General features: G+C 38.3%; 1 protein-coding gene across 2 annotated transcripts in view; it reads right to left on the bottom strand.

Moving 5' to 3' along the window:
- The window catches only part of Zranb1 (zinc finger RANBP2-type containing 1), a 57,836-nt gene that overhangs the window by 1,064 nt on the left and 41,516 nt on the right, over positions 1–15,256 (bottom strand). For both annotated transcript variants that reach the window (XM_021207980.2, XM_021207973.2), the window contains 6 exons: positions 10,638–10,791; positions 9,190–9,261; positions 8,556–8,754; positions 1,593–1,713; positions 564–693; positions 158–387 (listed from right to left, as the gene is read on the bottom strand). In XM_021207980.2, coding sequence (XP_021063639.2) covers positions 158–387; positions 564–693; positions 1,593–1,713; positions 8,556–8,754; positions 9,190–9,261; positions 10,638–10,791 — 906 coding nt within the window. The remainder of the gene's footprint in view (positions 1–157; positions 388–563; positions 694–1,592; positions 1,714–8,555; positions 8,755–9,189; positions 9,262–10,637; positions 10,792–15,256) is intronic.

Raw genomic sequence — 15,256 nt, 5'->3', positions numbered from 1 at the left:
AAAAAAAACCTTAGAAATCTGTCAAGACTAACACCTCTATATTTGAGCCACAAGTCAAATTCTCTAGTGCTTACTATCATTCCCAAGTATAGTGAGGCACTACAGATGTCATCACTTCTGGGAGGCACCTCAAGTAACAGGATAACATGCTACTTACCTCCTGAGCAGAAAGGAAGTGCACGTGGAGGAGCTTCCTTTCACTGTCAACCAGAGGCAAAAATGTGATGGTGACATCATCATCAGTGTTCAGATTAGCACCAGCACCTCGGTTGCCATACCCATCATTCTCCATGGCAACCAAAGCAGAGAAGTGGCCCCTTGTATAGCCCAGAGCAATTGGACTTTTCCAACAAAAACTCTGTTCCCACAACAAAGGCAGATAAACTCCTGGAAAAAAGAAAGCACAAGGAGCAAGTGCCTGGTCAACCACCCAACCCCCACACCAGTTTCTACCTCCTGAAACACAGAAGCTGCTCTGACCCTTCTCCCCATATTTTTTTCCTTTGAGGCCACAGTAATCATAGTAAACAAGACAACTAGGGTGTACTTGAGTAATGGCTTACCTTGAAACCGAGTATATCCTAAAGTTTCTCCCCGGAAACTCTTATAATATTTTACTCCATAAACTATAATTGGTCGTCTAAGAATATGTGCAAGTACAAAAATGTGTGTCTGTTCCAAACTTGCTCCAGGCTGTACACACACACAAAAAGAAAAGACATTTTTTTTCTTAAAAGCGTTTATTACCAGTCTCGAAAACTGCTGTGTAAAAAATTCTACCTTCAGTGTACTCTTTCGATCCACTTCCAAGAAGACAGCCTTGTCTAATTAAAGAAACTAACTCCACAGATGGCAAAGTCCAACGGGAATTATAATAGAAATCTAAGTCTCTGTCTAAGCACTCTGCTCATATCCACATTCAGGAACAGAGCAGACACAATGATTTTGAGGTATCCCTTGCTATCCAATCTTAGCATTTACTCTGCAATCTCAGGAAACAGGTTAAGATAGCAAGGAGCACTATTAAAGTGACATTTTACTATAAAGTTCTAAAGACAGCTTTACTGTGTACAAAGTTAAAAGGCAACATTAGCCAGTTGGAGTTCACCCTCCAACTACAGCCACTCTAATCACAATTTAACCACAAATGGTCCAAACAAAAGTAACTTCCTGTGTCAGGGTTCAAAGAACCTGGTTAGACAAATGGTCATCTGTTGAAAGTAAGCTAGACTGTGCCTGCTTTTTTTCTCTTAATCTATAACACATGAATGCAGTCATGAGGGAACAATCTAAAGAATGCCAATTTCTAACACCAAGACTGACCTACAGTGTGAGCTTGAACTGACAGCTGAAGCTAGTGGAGGTAAAATGAACTTGTTTTTGATGGCTGTTAGCCTTAATTATTTATGCAGCAGAGTTCTACACTGATAGGTATTGACTACTGTTTGGTAGAACCTAAGTTGACTGCCAGCATGGTAGTTGCTTTAAGCATGATCTATCTGATCAGTCTGAAGAACTCAAGAATATGTAGATTACCCCTCTCTCTTTTGAACAAACAAAACCAAAACCAAAAAAGCTTGATGCAGTCTTACCTGACTAGCTAGAGAGAGTATGAATGCCCAGTCTTCTTGCCATTGTTCTTCCCTCAGTGAAAAATGTAAACCAAAGCTCTGGGAATACCACGATTCCCAGTCTTTCCAGCGTGTGTAAAACCTGTCAAGCAAAACGCAAACAAAATCATGATAAGTAGAATTGTGGCAATTTCTGTCAGGAAATTAATGCCTACATTCTGTAAATAGACATCTTTTAGCATTTCTACAACCAGAATCAAATTCACTACCTATCTAATTAACTCTAAAAGAGTGAAGAAAACAGTTTTATTGTTATTTAATAGTATCTATGATAATTCAATAAACTCAAACCACTAAAGAGCCAGCCATGGTAGCCCACACCTATAATCTCAGCACTACAGAATTTGCAGTCAGCCTAGTCTATTCAGTGAGACTCTGATGGAAAAATGTCAATTGAGGTATAAGGCAAAGATGCCATATTTCTCCAATGATATATCACTGTGTAAAGACAATGCCTCTGAAACATCCCATCATGGACTTAAGAATATCAAGATCACATGGATCCTAGGCATGCTTGTAATCCCAACCAACATTTGGGAGGTAGACATAGAAGAATCAAGAATGTAGAAAGGTTTAGGCTGTTTTGGGCTATTTAAGGCCTCCCTCACATCAAAAGGCCAAAACAAGTATCACCACCTGAGATTTCTTTATGTCAATAAAATCTCATGATTATATGATAATCTAAAATAAAAGTTACTTTAACTAGAAAAAACATTATATTTAATATTTATATTTAATAGCCTGTAAGATGTCTTCACATAATTTAGGCAAACAACTCAATAAGTTTATATTAGGTATACAATTAGAAACAAAGTGTACACCTGTGATCCTGGTATATAGGGGCTGAAACAGGAGACCTCCAAGTTCCATACCAGCCAAGGTGACCAGCTGCAATTCTAATGAGAACATCATGGACTGGAAAGATCACTTGAAGGAATTACCAATGTGACAGTATTAGAATCAATGAATGAATAAATGATCTCATGAAACTGAATCTAAAAATGCAAACAGCAAGCTAATCTGGTATTGATACAGTGACTGACACATAAATCTCAAAGTCCAGAAACAAATCTTACTGTATAGTCAAATTTTAAACGTTTAAGATCAGTTATTTATTAATGAGACAACTAGCCAGAAATTAAGCAATGACTACAATCAAAACTCCAGGAAGCTAAGAGTTCTCTAAACCACACATGCTCAAATAATCATACACATGTACTAAGACCAAATTCTCAACCCCTGAAGATAGTGGGCACACAAGGACGGACAATCAACCTAAACCTAATCTATAAACCAAGTGGTACCAGGCAAGTTTAATTTTTGAAAAATCAAGTCCCTGTGCATGGATTCTAAGACTCAACTATCATATCTGACAATATCCTTGCCATTAATCTACAACTTCTCTATGTGAATACAACCAAAATCCTGGCTACCATTTTGTAAAAATTGTTAAGCAGACCCTAAAGCTTATTCAAAAAAAAAAAATTGTCTAAAGGGCTCAGAATAAAAATTCTTCAAACAGAATTTACTAAGTCAAAGGATTTACACTTCTGATGGGAAAAAACAAGACTCCAGAAAACAAAGAAACCTCTTTTTTTTTGTTTGTTTTGTTTTGTTTTTCTTTTTTTTCTAGACAGGGTTTCTCTGAATAGCCCTGGCTGTCCGGAAATTCACTCTGTAGATCAGGCTGGCCTCGAACTCAGAAATCTCCCTGCCTCTACCTCCCAAGTGCTGGGATTAAAGGCGTGTACCACCACTGCCCAGCTAAGAAACCTCTTACAGTCAGTTATTTTCAACAAAACTGCCCAGAATGGAGAACAATCTTTTCAGTAAACTGTACAATTAGATTTCTACAGAATTGTTAGTTCATAAGAAATGAATAAAATACTTAATGTTAAAAATTAACATTACAAAACTCCAGAGACAAAGACTTTATGGCCTCTTCTTAGATCAGGTTTTGGATTTCTAGGTTTTGGCTAGGCTAGGATAAAACACCACAACCAAAGGCAACTTGGAAAGGAAAGGGTCTACTTCATCTTTTAACTCTCAGTCACACCTCATCACTAAGGGGAATTCAAGATGGGAACTCAAGGCAGAAAGAAGGCCAAGGAGAATCAAGGCCTACTAGCTTGCAGCCTGCTTTCTTATATCATCTAGTACAACCTGCCCAGGGGTGGCAACACCTCCAGTGAGTTGGACTCACCCACATCAATCATTAAACATGAAAATTCACACAGGCTTGCCCAAAGGCCAGTCTGGTAGGGGCATTCTCTCAATTGAGATTCCTTCTTCCCAAATGATTCTTCAGGAACTTATTATATCAAGTTGATAAAACAATAGCCAGCACATGCCTTCAACTAAAGAAGATGTTGTTAGCTATGACACAATAGCATGTTTGATTTTAAAAATACTGACAAGTGACAGTCATTACGACCACTACTTTAGAGCTAGAGTGGGCTCATTGGTTAAGAGAATTGGGTGTTCTTGCAGAAGATCCTCAGCACCCTCGTGGCATCCCATAAGCATCTCTAATTCCAGTCCCAGGGAATACGATGCTCTTTTCTGGCCTCCAGGAGTACTTCATGCATGTGGTATACAGACATACTTGCAGACAAAACACCCATACATACACACAAAATAATAATTATATTTTAAAACTAATAATGACTTTGTCCCAGAAAATATAAGCCACATATAGAAAAAAACATTTACAGATTATGTATCTAAAGAGATACCTGATACAGAAAGTATATCTGTAACAGAAAAAATAACTCTTGAAGATTGATCTTATAATGCTGGAACCTAGCTCAGTAGTAGATGCTTGCTTCACATGCCTGAAGCCCTGATCTGAGAACCAAAAACCAAGTAACTAGAAAAAGCTAGGTAAATTAGAGAGGTATTTCAACAAAGATTTATGAATGAACAATAAGCACATGAAAAAAAATTCAGTATCATCATCCATGAGGTAACAGTAAAAATACAACTTTATGTGCACAAGAACATCCTTAATCAGATAACAAGTACTGGTGAAGATGTGAAAAATGTGAACTTCAAATACATTGTTGACAGAGATTTAAAAGGGTCCAGGTACTGTAAAGTGTAGTTTGGCCATTTGTTAAAATGTTAAATATATAGATTTACTATATGACCCAACAATTTCATTCTTAGGTACCTACACAAATCTATTATTTAATGAAATAAAAATATATTGTCCCACAGAGATTTGTACATGTCACAATAGATTTATCTATAAGAGCCAAAACGAAAATAAATCTAATGTCCTTCCATTGGTTTATAACAATATTTGTCTACACTACAGAATATGCTGCCATCATAGACCATATATTTTATGATTCCATTTGCATGAAATGTCCAAGAAAAATGCACAGATACAGGAAGCAGATGAATAACTCCCTATTCCCTGCAGCTGGGGCTTATGAAGCAGAAAGAACTGAAAAAGAGACACAAGTTCTCTTTTGGAGTGGTAAATGCTCTATAACTCTGCTGCAGTGGTGGGTGTTACATATGCACATAAAATAATAGGCAGTGAACAGTATGCTTTTTCATACTTTGTAGAGCAAATAGTACTTCAATAAAGCTACTGTTTTAGAAAACATTACAAATTCAGCCTTAGAACTTATCAACATTTTAGTCTTCTTTTTAGTAAGTATTTTGATTATAGAATTTGTGGCAGCCCAGTATTAACTGTATGCATCCAGAGAAGGCACAGGCGTATATGCATCTCTACTTGAGACAGAATTTGTAGCAGTCTATACTGAAAAATCCAACTTAAAATGACTACCAAATAAACAGTCATTATTCTAAAAGACCTTTAATGATTTTTCCCTTTTATTAACAGATTATCCCAACTCGTTCCTCTGAGAGACTAGATAGATATTTCAATGAAATAGTGTCAGTTTTAATTGCCAATTTGACACAATCTAGAGTTGTAGAGGAAGCAAATCTCACTCAATGAAGGATCTTCAAGGCTAGGCTGGCCTGTATGGTATTACACTGATTATGTTAATTGGGTTGGGAAGACCTGCCCATTATGTTTAGCACCATTTCCTGGGCAGGGCAGCAGGATTGTACGGAGTGGAAGAGCTGAGACCTAGCATGCATGCACTGATTCATTGCTCTCTGCTCATGGCTATGGATGACTTACTGCTTCAAGCTCCTGCCACCTTGACTTTCTCATAGCGATGGACTGTAATCTAGAATAGGAGCCCAATAATCTTTAAATTGCTTTATTCAGGGTATTGTAAAACAGTTTCCTTTGTGGTGAGTACTTTTTCATCATGGAGGGAAATTTAAAACCAGATGTTTACGGTGAGGTGAAACAATAAGATGTTCTAAAGAGAGGTGAATACTACAGGTAAGAGCATAAGACAAGTAGTTAACTCAAATAGCTTCAGAAAGTCCCTGAAACTAACTAGACTCATCAGACCCTCACCTCCCCCCAAAAATATAAACAGTAAAGATTGCTAAGAGAGGAGTGAGACACGCCTAGTTGCCTGGAAGAAGCAGGCATAAGAAGCTCAGACCAACTGAGCCACCAGGAAAGAACCTGGTAGTGTGCTCCAGGTTTCCAGTTTTTGTAAGCTGCCACCCATGCTGGGTGGACTTTGGTAATACTGCTGTCTTTGAGTCATTTCTGGTCCTATACATACTCCCTCACATATATTCCTGTAAGTAAGCCCCCACCCCCAATAAAACTCATTGGTTCATCAAGCTGGTTCACAATCTGTTGTTGGTTCACAATTTGTTGTAAGCTCCCGTTTCTAACGTGAGTAGACCAGTGTTGCATCTCCCCAGGAAAAGTCTGTCACATGTCACACAAAACCAGGTTATTTTATTGCAGTAACAGGAAGGTAAATTAAGACAAAACCAAACCAAACCAAACCCAACAACAAAGCAAGGACAGTACTATATATTCAGTCTTGAGAGCATCAGCCAGCTCAGATTACAGGTATTTAACAGAACTGCACAAACTACAAACACATAAAGACATATAAACAGTCTAACTAAAGTGACACAGGTTCACGAAATAGAACATTGCTTTCTCAGCTTCACTAGGGATTTTACAGAGCAGAAGAGAATCTACCCTGGTTACTTTGGACTATGCATATTAGCAACTCAGCAAAGAGCAGTTTTAAAGGAATTATACAAGTGTAATATGTTGGCTCCTCCTCCTAGCCTAGATCAGGACCCAAGTTTGCCCACCACTGTCATTCTGCTACGGTAGTAGTCATGTGTTGAGCCTAATGAATTAGTCACTGAACCCAAAATCAAGAACAGTAACACTCCATCTCTTCCCATTTTCTTTAGCCTGACCCTATTCCCAAGATACCAGAAGGATATCTCTATGATCCTTGCTTTCAACTCAGCTTTTTATATGAACTCTAAAATACCAAGAAAAGGTATCTAATAACAGAGATAACAGCTCTAGGTCTTCACCTTGAATTATATATTAGAATCAAGACAACTGAAAGTTCTGCTGCAATGGCACAATGATACAAGCATCTCCTGTTTCTAACTCTAACAAAATGCCCCTGCTGAGCTATTTATATGCTCTTACTACCTCTTCCCACCCTTGCACTAGACTAACAGAATCTCAAATGACTCAGTACAGTTCAAATATAAATGAGAAGATCCCCTACTGCCAGTTTTAAATAATAGACAGAATAAATCCCAAAGTTACTATTATTAGCCACAAATGTTCCTTAAGAATTAAAGAATAAAAAATAAAACTTTCTCATTTAGGGAAAAGAGTGAATCAATTACTAAAATTCTCGATTTATTTTCAGCCTTGCAAGATAAGGCAATTACTACCAAAGGTAAACTACCTTAGGTAGTCTGACTTGGGTGATGTGTCTGGTTTTGTATGGGGCAAAAATCTGAGACAGGCTCTTTACACATAGCCAAAAGGTAGCCTTCTTGCCACTTCCATCCCAAGTTACATGGCTAGTGTTACAGAAGTATACCAGTATGTCCTGATCCAAACTACTTTTCAAAGTTTTGTAAGATGACAAGATTTACCACAATAAAATTCCAGCTAAATTTCATCAGCACCAGAGAATATATCCACTATACAGGGCAATCACATTAAACTCACAAGGCAGATCTGTGAGGGGGAAAAGGAGAAAGGAAAGGGGAGAGAGGGGAGAGAGGGGAGGGGGAGGAGGTGGGGAGGAGTTCCAGGACAGCCAGGGCTACACAGAGAAACCCTGTCTCAGAAGAAAAAAAAAAAAAAAAAAAACAACTTTTTTATGTCAGGGCTAGGAAGATGGCTCGAAAAACCTTTTAAAAAAAAAAAAAAAGCCGGGCGTGGTGGCGCACGCCTTTAATCCTAGCACTAGGGAGGCAGAGACAGGCGGATTCCTGAGTTNAAAAAAAAAAAGGGGGGAGCCCGGGGAAGTAGGGGAAGGGAAAAGAGGCCCGAGTCCGGCCAGAGTTCCTGTGCTCTGGGCAGGCAGACACAGGCCAGCCTGGTCTACAAAGTGAGTTCCAGGACAGCCAGAGCTATACAAAGAAACCCTATCTCGAAAAAAAAAAAAAAAAAAAAAAAAAAAAGAGGTGAGCCTCAAGAGATTTGCCTGCTTCTACCTCTCAAGTGCTAGGATTAAAGGTGAGCACCACCACACCTGGCTGAGATGGCTCAATATTTTAGAGTACTTGATGCTCTTCCAAAGGACCTGAGTTTGATTCCTAGCACTCTATAGCTCAAATGCCTGTAACTTCAGCTCCAAGAGATCAAATATTCTGGCTTCCTTGGGTACCAGACATATACAAGGTGCACAGACACAGATGCAGACAAGATGCCTGTACACATTAAAAAAGAAAATGTATATGTGAGAAAAGTAACCCACTACTGTAAGGTACTGACCAGCAAGCACACTGAAACAAGAAAGGCTGTCAGCTTACCAATGTGAACAGTCATGCAGGCTGTCATGCAGGGCTTTCCGAAGCACCGAGTCTTTGTCATAAATGCCCCATGTAGCTTGTAGTACTGAGTCAAGTAAACAATCTCCGGCAGTCCGGTTCCAAAGTGCATATAGTCTACTGTCCAAACGTGTAGCCAACTCCAAAGACCAGTTTATAATTGGAGATTCTTCCTCTAGCTCTATAAGAAATTTAAATAATACATTTATTTTCATGTCTACACAATTACAAATTACCTATAAGAATATTTATATGTAATTTATTAATGTAAACTTTCTAAATAAGTGAAATACAATGTGGTTCTGTAATAATTCAAATTCCAAATCCTTCACAATTTTGTTTTCCAAAAATGTTTAACAAAGAAATATATTCATTCTAGAGTAAATTGTAGAAAACAGATTTTAAGATTTAATATCTATGTTTGTTTACTCTATCATAGGCTATGAATGTCTTTTCTGTTTTACATTATTAGTTTTAGGGCTGGGGGTCAAATCCAGAAACTTGCATATGAAACCACTATGACTCTACATTTTTAATTTACACCAAGGCAGGACGACTATCCAATAGAGCACTCCAGACATTATACACAATGAAGCAGCACTCAGCACACCCTTACCTTTTTGAACATCTCTATCAAGCACCTCATCGAATAATTTTTCTTGAACTGTTGGAGGCAAATCTTCAATATCTGCATAGAAAAGTCAGACTTAAAAGCAGATCTTGTGTTTAATAACTTAATAAGTGGGATGCTAACATCTAATAAAAACCCCTTTCTACTGAAGTTGTCAGGTATCTGTATTTAATATTATATGAAACATGATTATATATATATGTAGTTTTCTTTTTGGGTTTCTTTACTAAAACTCTTATTTAAAGTTAATATAAAAAAGTTGTAGAAAAATAATTACTTATACATTTTAATTTGTTCTTTCTCTTCATATGGGCAGCTTCTGCACAAACCCGATATTTTCAAAATTAAGAATTTTCTCATAAAAGTTAATGAACCAAGTCAATTTGACACAGTGCTTTGGTAACATTCTTCAAACATTCCATGTTCTGCCCAGGTTACTTAATAAAGCACTCTAGTGTAATAAAAAGCATTACCCTTAAAAACACTTTGGGGGAGCTGGAGAGATGGCTCAATGGTTAAGAGAACTGGTTGCTCTTGCAGAAGACCCCAGGTTCAATTCACAGCACCTACATGATGGATTATAACCATCCTTAACTCCAGTTCCAGGGAATTTGATGCCCTCTTCTGACCTCTGAGGACACCGGGCACACACAGGTACACATGTACACATGGAGTCAAAACATTCATACACATGCATTACCAGTATTTTTCATTCAAATAACCTAACCCATTAAAAACCTATATCCTAATCCTAATTCTTAATAGTAGCCAATGAGTATATAAACAGACAGACTTGAAAATAAAGGGAAAATTAAAAATGAGACTAAAAAAAGAATATTCAAAAATAAAAGGGGAAAATCAGTACATGTATGTTTGTCTTTAATATGCCAGGTATGGTGGCACATGCCTTTAATTCCAGCACTTAAGAGGGAGATCTCTTTTGAGTTCAAGGCCCAGCCAGAACTACACAATGAGATCCTATCTCAAAAAGGGGGGAATGGGGGGGGGGCATTTACTGTCTTCTAGTCATCAAAGTATTTGTTTACAAGTAGTTCTTGTATGAGTCACTTCAAGAATAAACAGAACAGTCAGATTGTAAGATCCTAACCTATGGAGCTAGCAAAATGGCTCAGCAGTTAAGAGCACTGGCTGCTTTCCAGAGGACCCACACTTGACTCCTAGCACCCACACAGCAGTTCACTATTGCCTCTAACTCCAGTCCCAGGGATCTGACACCCTCTTCTGGCCTCCATGGCTACCAGGCACACATATGGGGCACAAATATACATGTAGGCAAACCATCGATACACATAAAATAAAAAACCTAAAAATCCCAACTTACTTGTTTTCTTACAAAACTGTCTTTTTACTCCACATAAAAATGTAATCTTAAGAAAACAGAGAGTGCTTTTCATAATAAATTTCGGGGTTACCTGCTGGTAATGTAAATGTTACAAGGTCAGTCAGAAAATAGCAAGCAAAATCCCCCTTTCTCTGGTGAAGAGAAGCAGCGATTTCTCTCCGGATTTGTTCTGTCAGTTCAGGACACACCATTGCTGGAATACACTTTGCAGCTTGTTGAGATACCTTAAATACAGAAAGAAACTTCCCTCTGTATCTTATATATCATAAATAGTAACAAAACACAACAGCACTTAAAAGCAAAATTTTCCACAAATTCATTTTTAATCTTAAATGTACTGGGTATTATTTCCTTGCCAATGGACATTTACATTATCAGGACGACTGTTCAAAAAAACAGTCATTAAATGTGGAATGTCAACAAATGGTACAGATTCCATCTAGCATTCCAATTGTAGTTACGGTATGGAAGGGGAATGATGGCACACACTTGTAATCATGTCACTACAAAGTCTGAGGTTGGAAGATCAGGAATTAAGAGGCCTGCCTCACTAGCCTCCAACCAACCAACCAACCAACCAAGAGCTCCTCTGCAGGGAACTCTAAGTATAGGAAGAGTATCTATTAGTAAGTAAAAATGGATGCCAAATGAGCCAGTCAATTCTGCTCTCTGCTGCTAGCAATCTGGTGAGAACAAGCTGGTTTTCTCCTTACCAAAAAACAAACAAACAAACAAACAAATAAAACAACAACAACAACAACAACAAAAATACCTTCATATTATAAATGGGACCTGGAGCAGCATGTCTTGTAGTAATTTACTGAAAGTGCATTTTGGTAACACGATCATCTGCACATTACTGATGTTAAAGGAGTCAGAGACGGTAAGAACTCAGCAGAATTAACACAGCTACAGAACTCCTTATTTTGATTTTATTGAGTGTCAGTACTGTAAAGTTTTTCATTACATTCTAGCCCCATGAACCTAGAAACTCAAAGTTCAAGTAACTAAAAATTAAGAAACAATTATTAGGTATTTTCAGAATGGACTATTTGTGAGATAACACTGCTAACATGAATACCCCAAATTCTTTTTTAAATCATACAATAGACCTTGAATATATTTCAAGAAAAGCTTGAAACAGTCCCTTTACTACCATCTTTAAAACCCTGAAATCTGGTTTTTTTTTTTTTTTTTTTTTTTTTTTTTGTGGTTTTCAAGACAGGGTTTCTCTGTATAGCCCTGGCTGTCCTGGAACTCACTTTGTAGACCAGGCTGGCCTCGAACTCAGAGATCTGCCTGCCTCTGCCTCCCAAGTGCTGGGATTAAAGGCGTGCGCCACCACTGCCCAGCCTCTGAAATCTGTTTCTTATCTCTCATTCAGCCTTCGGACCTCAACCATCCTTCTTAGGCCAGATGTGCTTAACTTGGAGTCCATAAACTGGAAAAGATGCACAGAATTTACTACACAAGACTCCTTCACTTTCCTTAACTAATGGCCTAAACTATAAGGCATTTTCTTGTAATAAACATCATCCAAGAAGAACCTGGTTCTGTGCTTTTTGTATAACCATACCCTCTTAGATCAGATTTGCACCCTACCTTTGTACCTAATGGCCCCTTTAAAAACAATCGTTGTCAGCACCTATACTTTCCACTGAAAACAACAATTTAATACTAATTTTGTTGTTTACCTCAACCAACACTTCTCTTCCCTTTCCCCAAGTTGGTCTATCAGCCCTAGAAAATATTACAAAAGTGAAAATAATGAGTTTCTTAAATTGATTCATAAAGCTGGGCACTGCCTTTAATCCCAGGCAGGGAGGCAGAGGTTAATTACCATGAGTTCAAGGCCAGCCAGGATTACATAGTGAGACCCTGTTTTAAAAAAACAAAACAAAACAAAAAAACCTCAGGAACCACAAGTTCCACTCTGATAACATTTCTGCATCGTCTCTTCGGTCATCTGCTTTAAGTGACACCAGCTGCCATGAATAGTACTGTGAATGAACCCATATAGCAGGGATTTAAGCCTGTAGCCAATAGCCCCTTGTGGATGAGCCTTTAAACAGATCAGATCCTCTAGCACTAATCAAGTTTCCTGACAACAGCCCTGGCCAACAGCTCCATAATACCATGTATGTATTTGTAAGTGCATGCATGTGCATGTATATGTGCATGTGTAGGCACATGTGTATGAGTACCTGTACACATTATTCAAATGCTTTTAGAAGCTAGATTTTGATGTCATGACTCTTCATTTTCTTTTACTAGACAGGTCTCCCACTGAGCCTGGAGCTTATCATTTCAATTAGCCTAGCTAGCCAGCTTGCTTCTGGGATCTTCTGACTCTGCCTCCCCAGTGCTGGGATTACAGGAGACCCCCATGACTGTCCAACATTTTTGTCAGTGCTGAGGATTTAAATTCTGATCTGTACACTCTAAGGGCAAACACTTTTCCCACAGAGTCATCTTCTAGGCCCTCTCATGGCATCTTGACCTGAAACATTCAGCAAAGATTCCCAACTCCTGCAAAATGTTTAAGTAACAAAATGTCTGTCGCAAGGTGCTAAATGTTGAGGTAATTTGTGACATAAATTATGAATTCATAGATACTTTAGCACCATCTCACCATTAGTCCCCAGACTGCTTTTAGAAGCCCAGTAACTAGAATGTCCCTTTTGAGCCCTATGTTCATAAGCCCAAAGAAATCTATGAATATCCTAAAAAATTTAACCCTGGCTCACAACCATTTTCTTATATCTGGTCACATGCCACCACTGGCAACTATACCAATCACAATGACATCCTCTGCAATGCAACAGTTCTAGTGGATATTACAACACCAATACAGTCACATTTAGGACACCACAAAGATAATGTAGCCCAGGTTTCAAAAATCTAATCCTTCTACTCACACTGATCCTTTTTAATAATTGGTATCTAGCCGGGCGTGGTGCCCCACGTCCTCAATCCCAGCACTGGGGAGGCAGAGGCAAGCGGATTTCTGAGTTCAAAGCCAGCCTGGTCTATAAAGCGAGTTCCAGGACAGCCAGGGCTATACAGAGAAACCCTGTCTCGAAAAACCAAAAAAAAAAGAAGAAAAAAAATGCATTTCTAATACTCAGCAGCCTGTCTGCTGTCTACTGTTTTCATCACAGCAGCCACTCTTTCTGAACTTCCCTTCCCTGAGTCTACCTAACCTCTTCCCCTGATGTCACTGGGATCTTGCCAAATTAAATGTAATGGCTAGCCAATAAAATTGAGTTTTCATCTACCTTGCATATTTTTTAATCTCCATACAGCATCCTGGACACTGGCAAATTTGAATAATCAATTTAAATATTTAAATAAAGTATACCCAGAACATGTGTAGTGACAAAACCTGAACCCACAATTATCTTTCTGTACTTTTATTCTATATCTCTTGTTATGAAAAATAAAGTCTCTTATCTGAATAGTAAAGTCATATCCTCAGGAATATGATTCCTTATACCTTCATAGACTACTTAACTCAATTTTCCCCCAAGCTTATTTCACATGCTAACTTCTATTCCTCCTCAAGAAATCTAATGAAATGGGGTTCAGGTACCCTTTATGCACAAGGTCCATTCCTAACAGGACATAAAACAGGTGTGGCGGTACACACCTATAATTCCAGTGCTCAGAAAGTAAAGGAAGGGTTAGAAGTTCAAAGTTATCCTCAGTTTCATAGCAAGTCAAAAACTAGTCTGTGTTTTGACATATGAGATATATGAGATTCTGTGATGGGAAGGAGGAAAGGCAGAAGGAGGAGCAGGAGCAAGAAGAGAGGGAAACTTGCTGAAATAGGATCTGCTCTAAGCATAAAGGGAAAACACCTCCCAAGTTCTTTCCTAAGTACTCAATAAGAATTACCGTTCATCTCTCTACTTTTCTAGAAACTCAATAAAGGAAGAATTGGCATACTTACAATTATATCCTCCTCAGCCACAGAGCTTGGCACATAGCAGAAGTACTGAATAAATATTTTTTAGTTGAATGAACAAATAAAAGATAAGTCTCCATGTATTTCAATCAAACCTAATGACTCAAATATTGTGGAGAAAAGTCCTGCTTCAAAAGGCTATATTGCTAGGGATAATGGTGTACATAAGCAACTTCAGCAACTCAGGAAACTGTATGTATATGCATTTCAAAGCAAGATGTTGTATGTATGGTAGATCACTTGACCCTGGAAGATAAGGCCAGCATAAGCAGCACAGTAATATCTCATCACAAACGGGAAGAGGGTAAAACAGCCTATAATCTAAGCACTTGGGAGATGGAACAGAGAAGGGTTAGGAGTCTAAGGATTCCCTTGGCTACCTACAAAGCTCACTGTGAGTTACATGAGACCCTATCTTTTAAGAAGCAAAAATCAAACAACAAAAACCCACCACACCAGGGAAGGAGTTTCCTTTAAAATACTACGCAAGGAGCTAGCATGAGAGGTGGCTCTGTAGTTAAGAACACTGTCTGCTCTTGCAGAGGATATGAGTTTGATTCATGGCACCTACATAACATCTTGCAACCAACTATAACTCTAGTTCTAAAGGGATCTAACAACATCTTCCGGCCTTTGAAACCACTGCACTCACAGTGTGCACTCAAGCAAAAGATTCATACACAATAAAGAAAAGTAATTCTTGAAAAACCTATTAAAATCTC

This window comes from Mus pahari, chromosome 1, assembly GCF_900095145.1.
Source record: "Mus pahari chromosome 1, PAHARI_EIJ_v1.1, whole genome shotgun sequence".
Taxonomy (NCBI): Eukaryota; Metazoa; Chordata; class Mammalia; order Rodentia; family Muridae; genus Mus; species Mus pahari.
The sequence above is the reverse complement of the archived record's forward strand: the minus strand, read 5'-3'. Positions and strand labels throughout refer to the sequence as shown.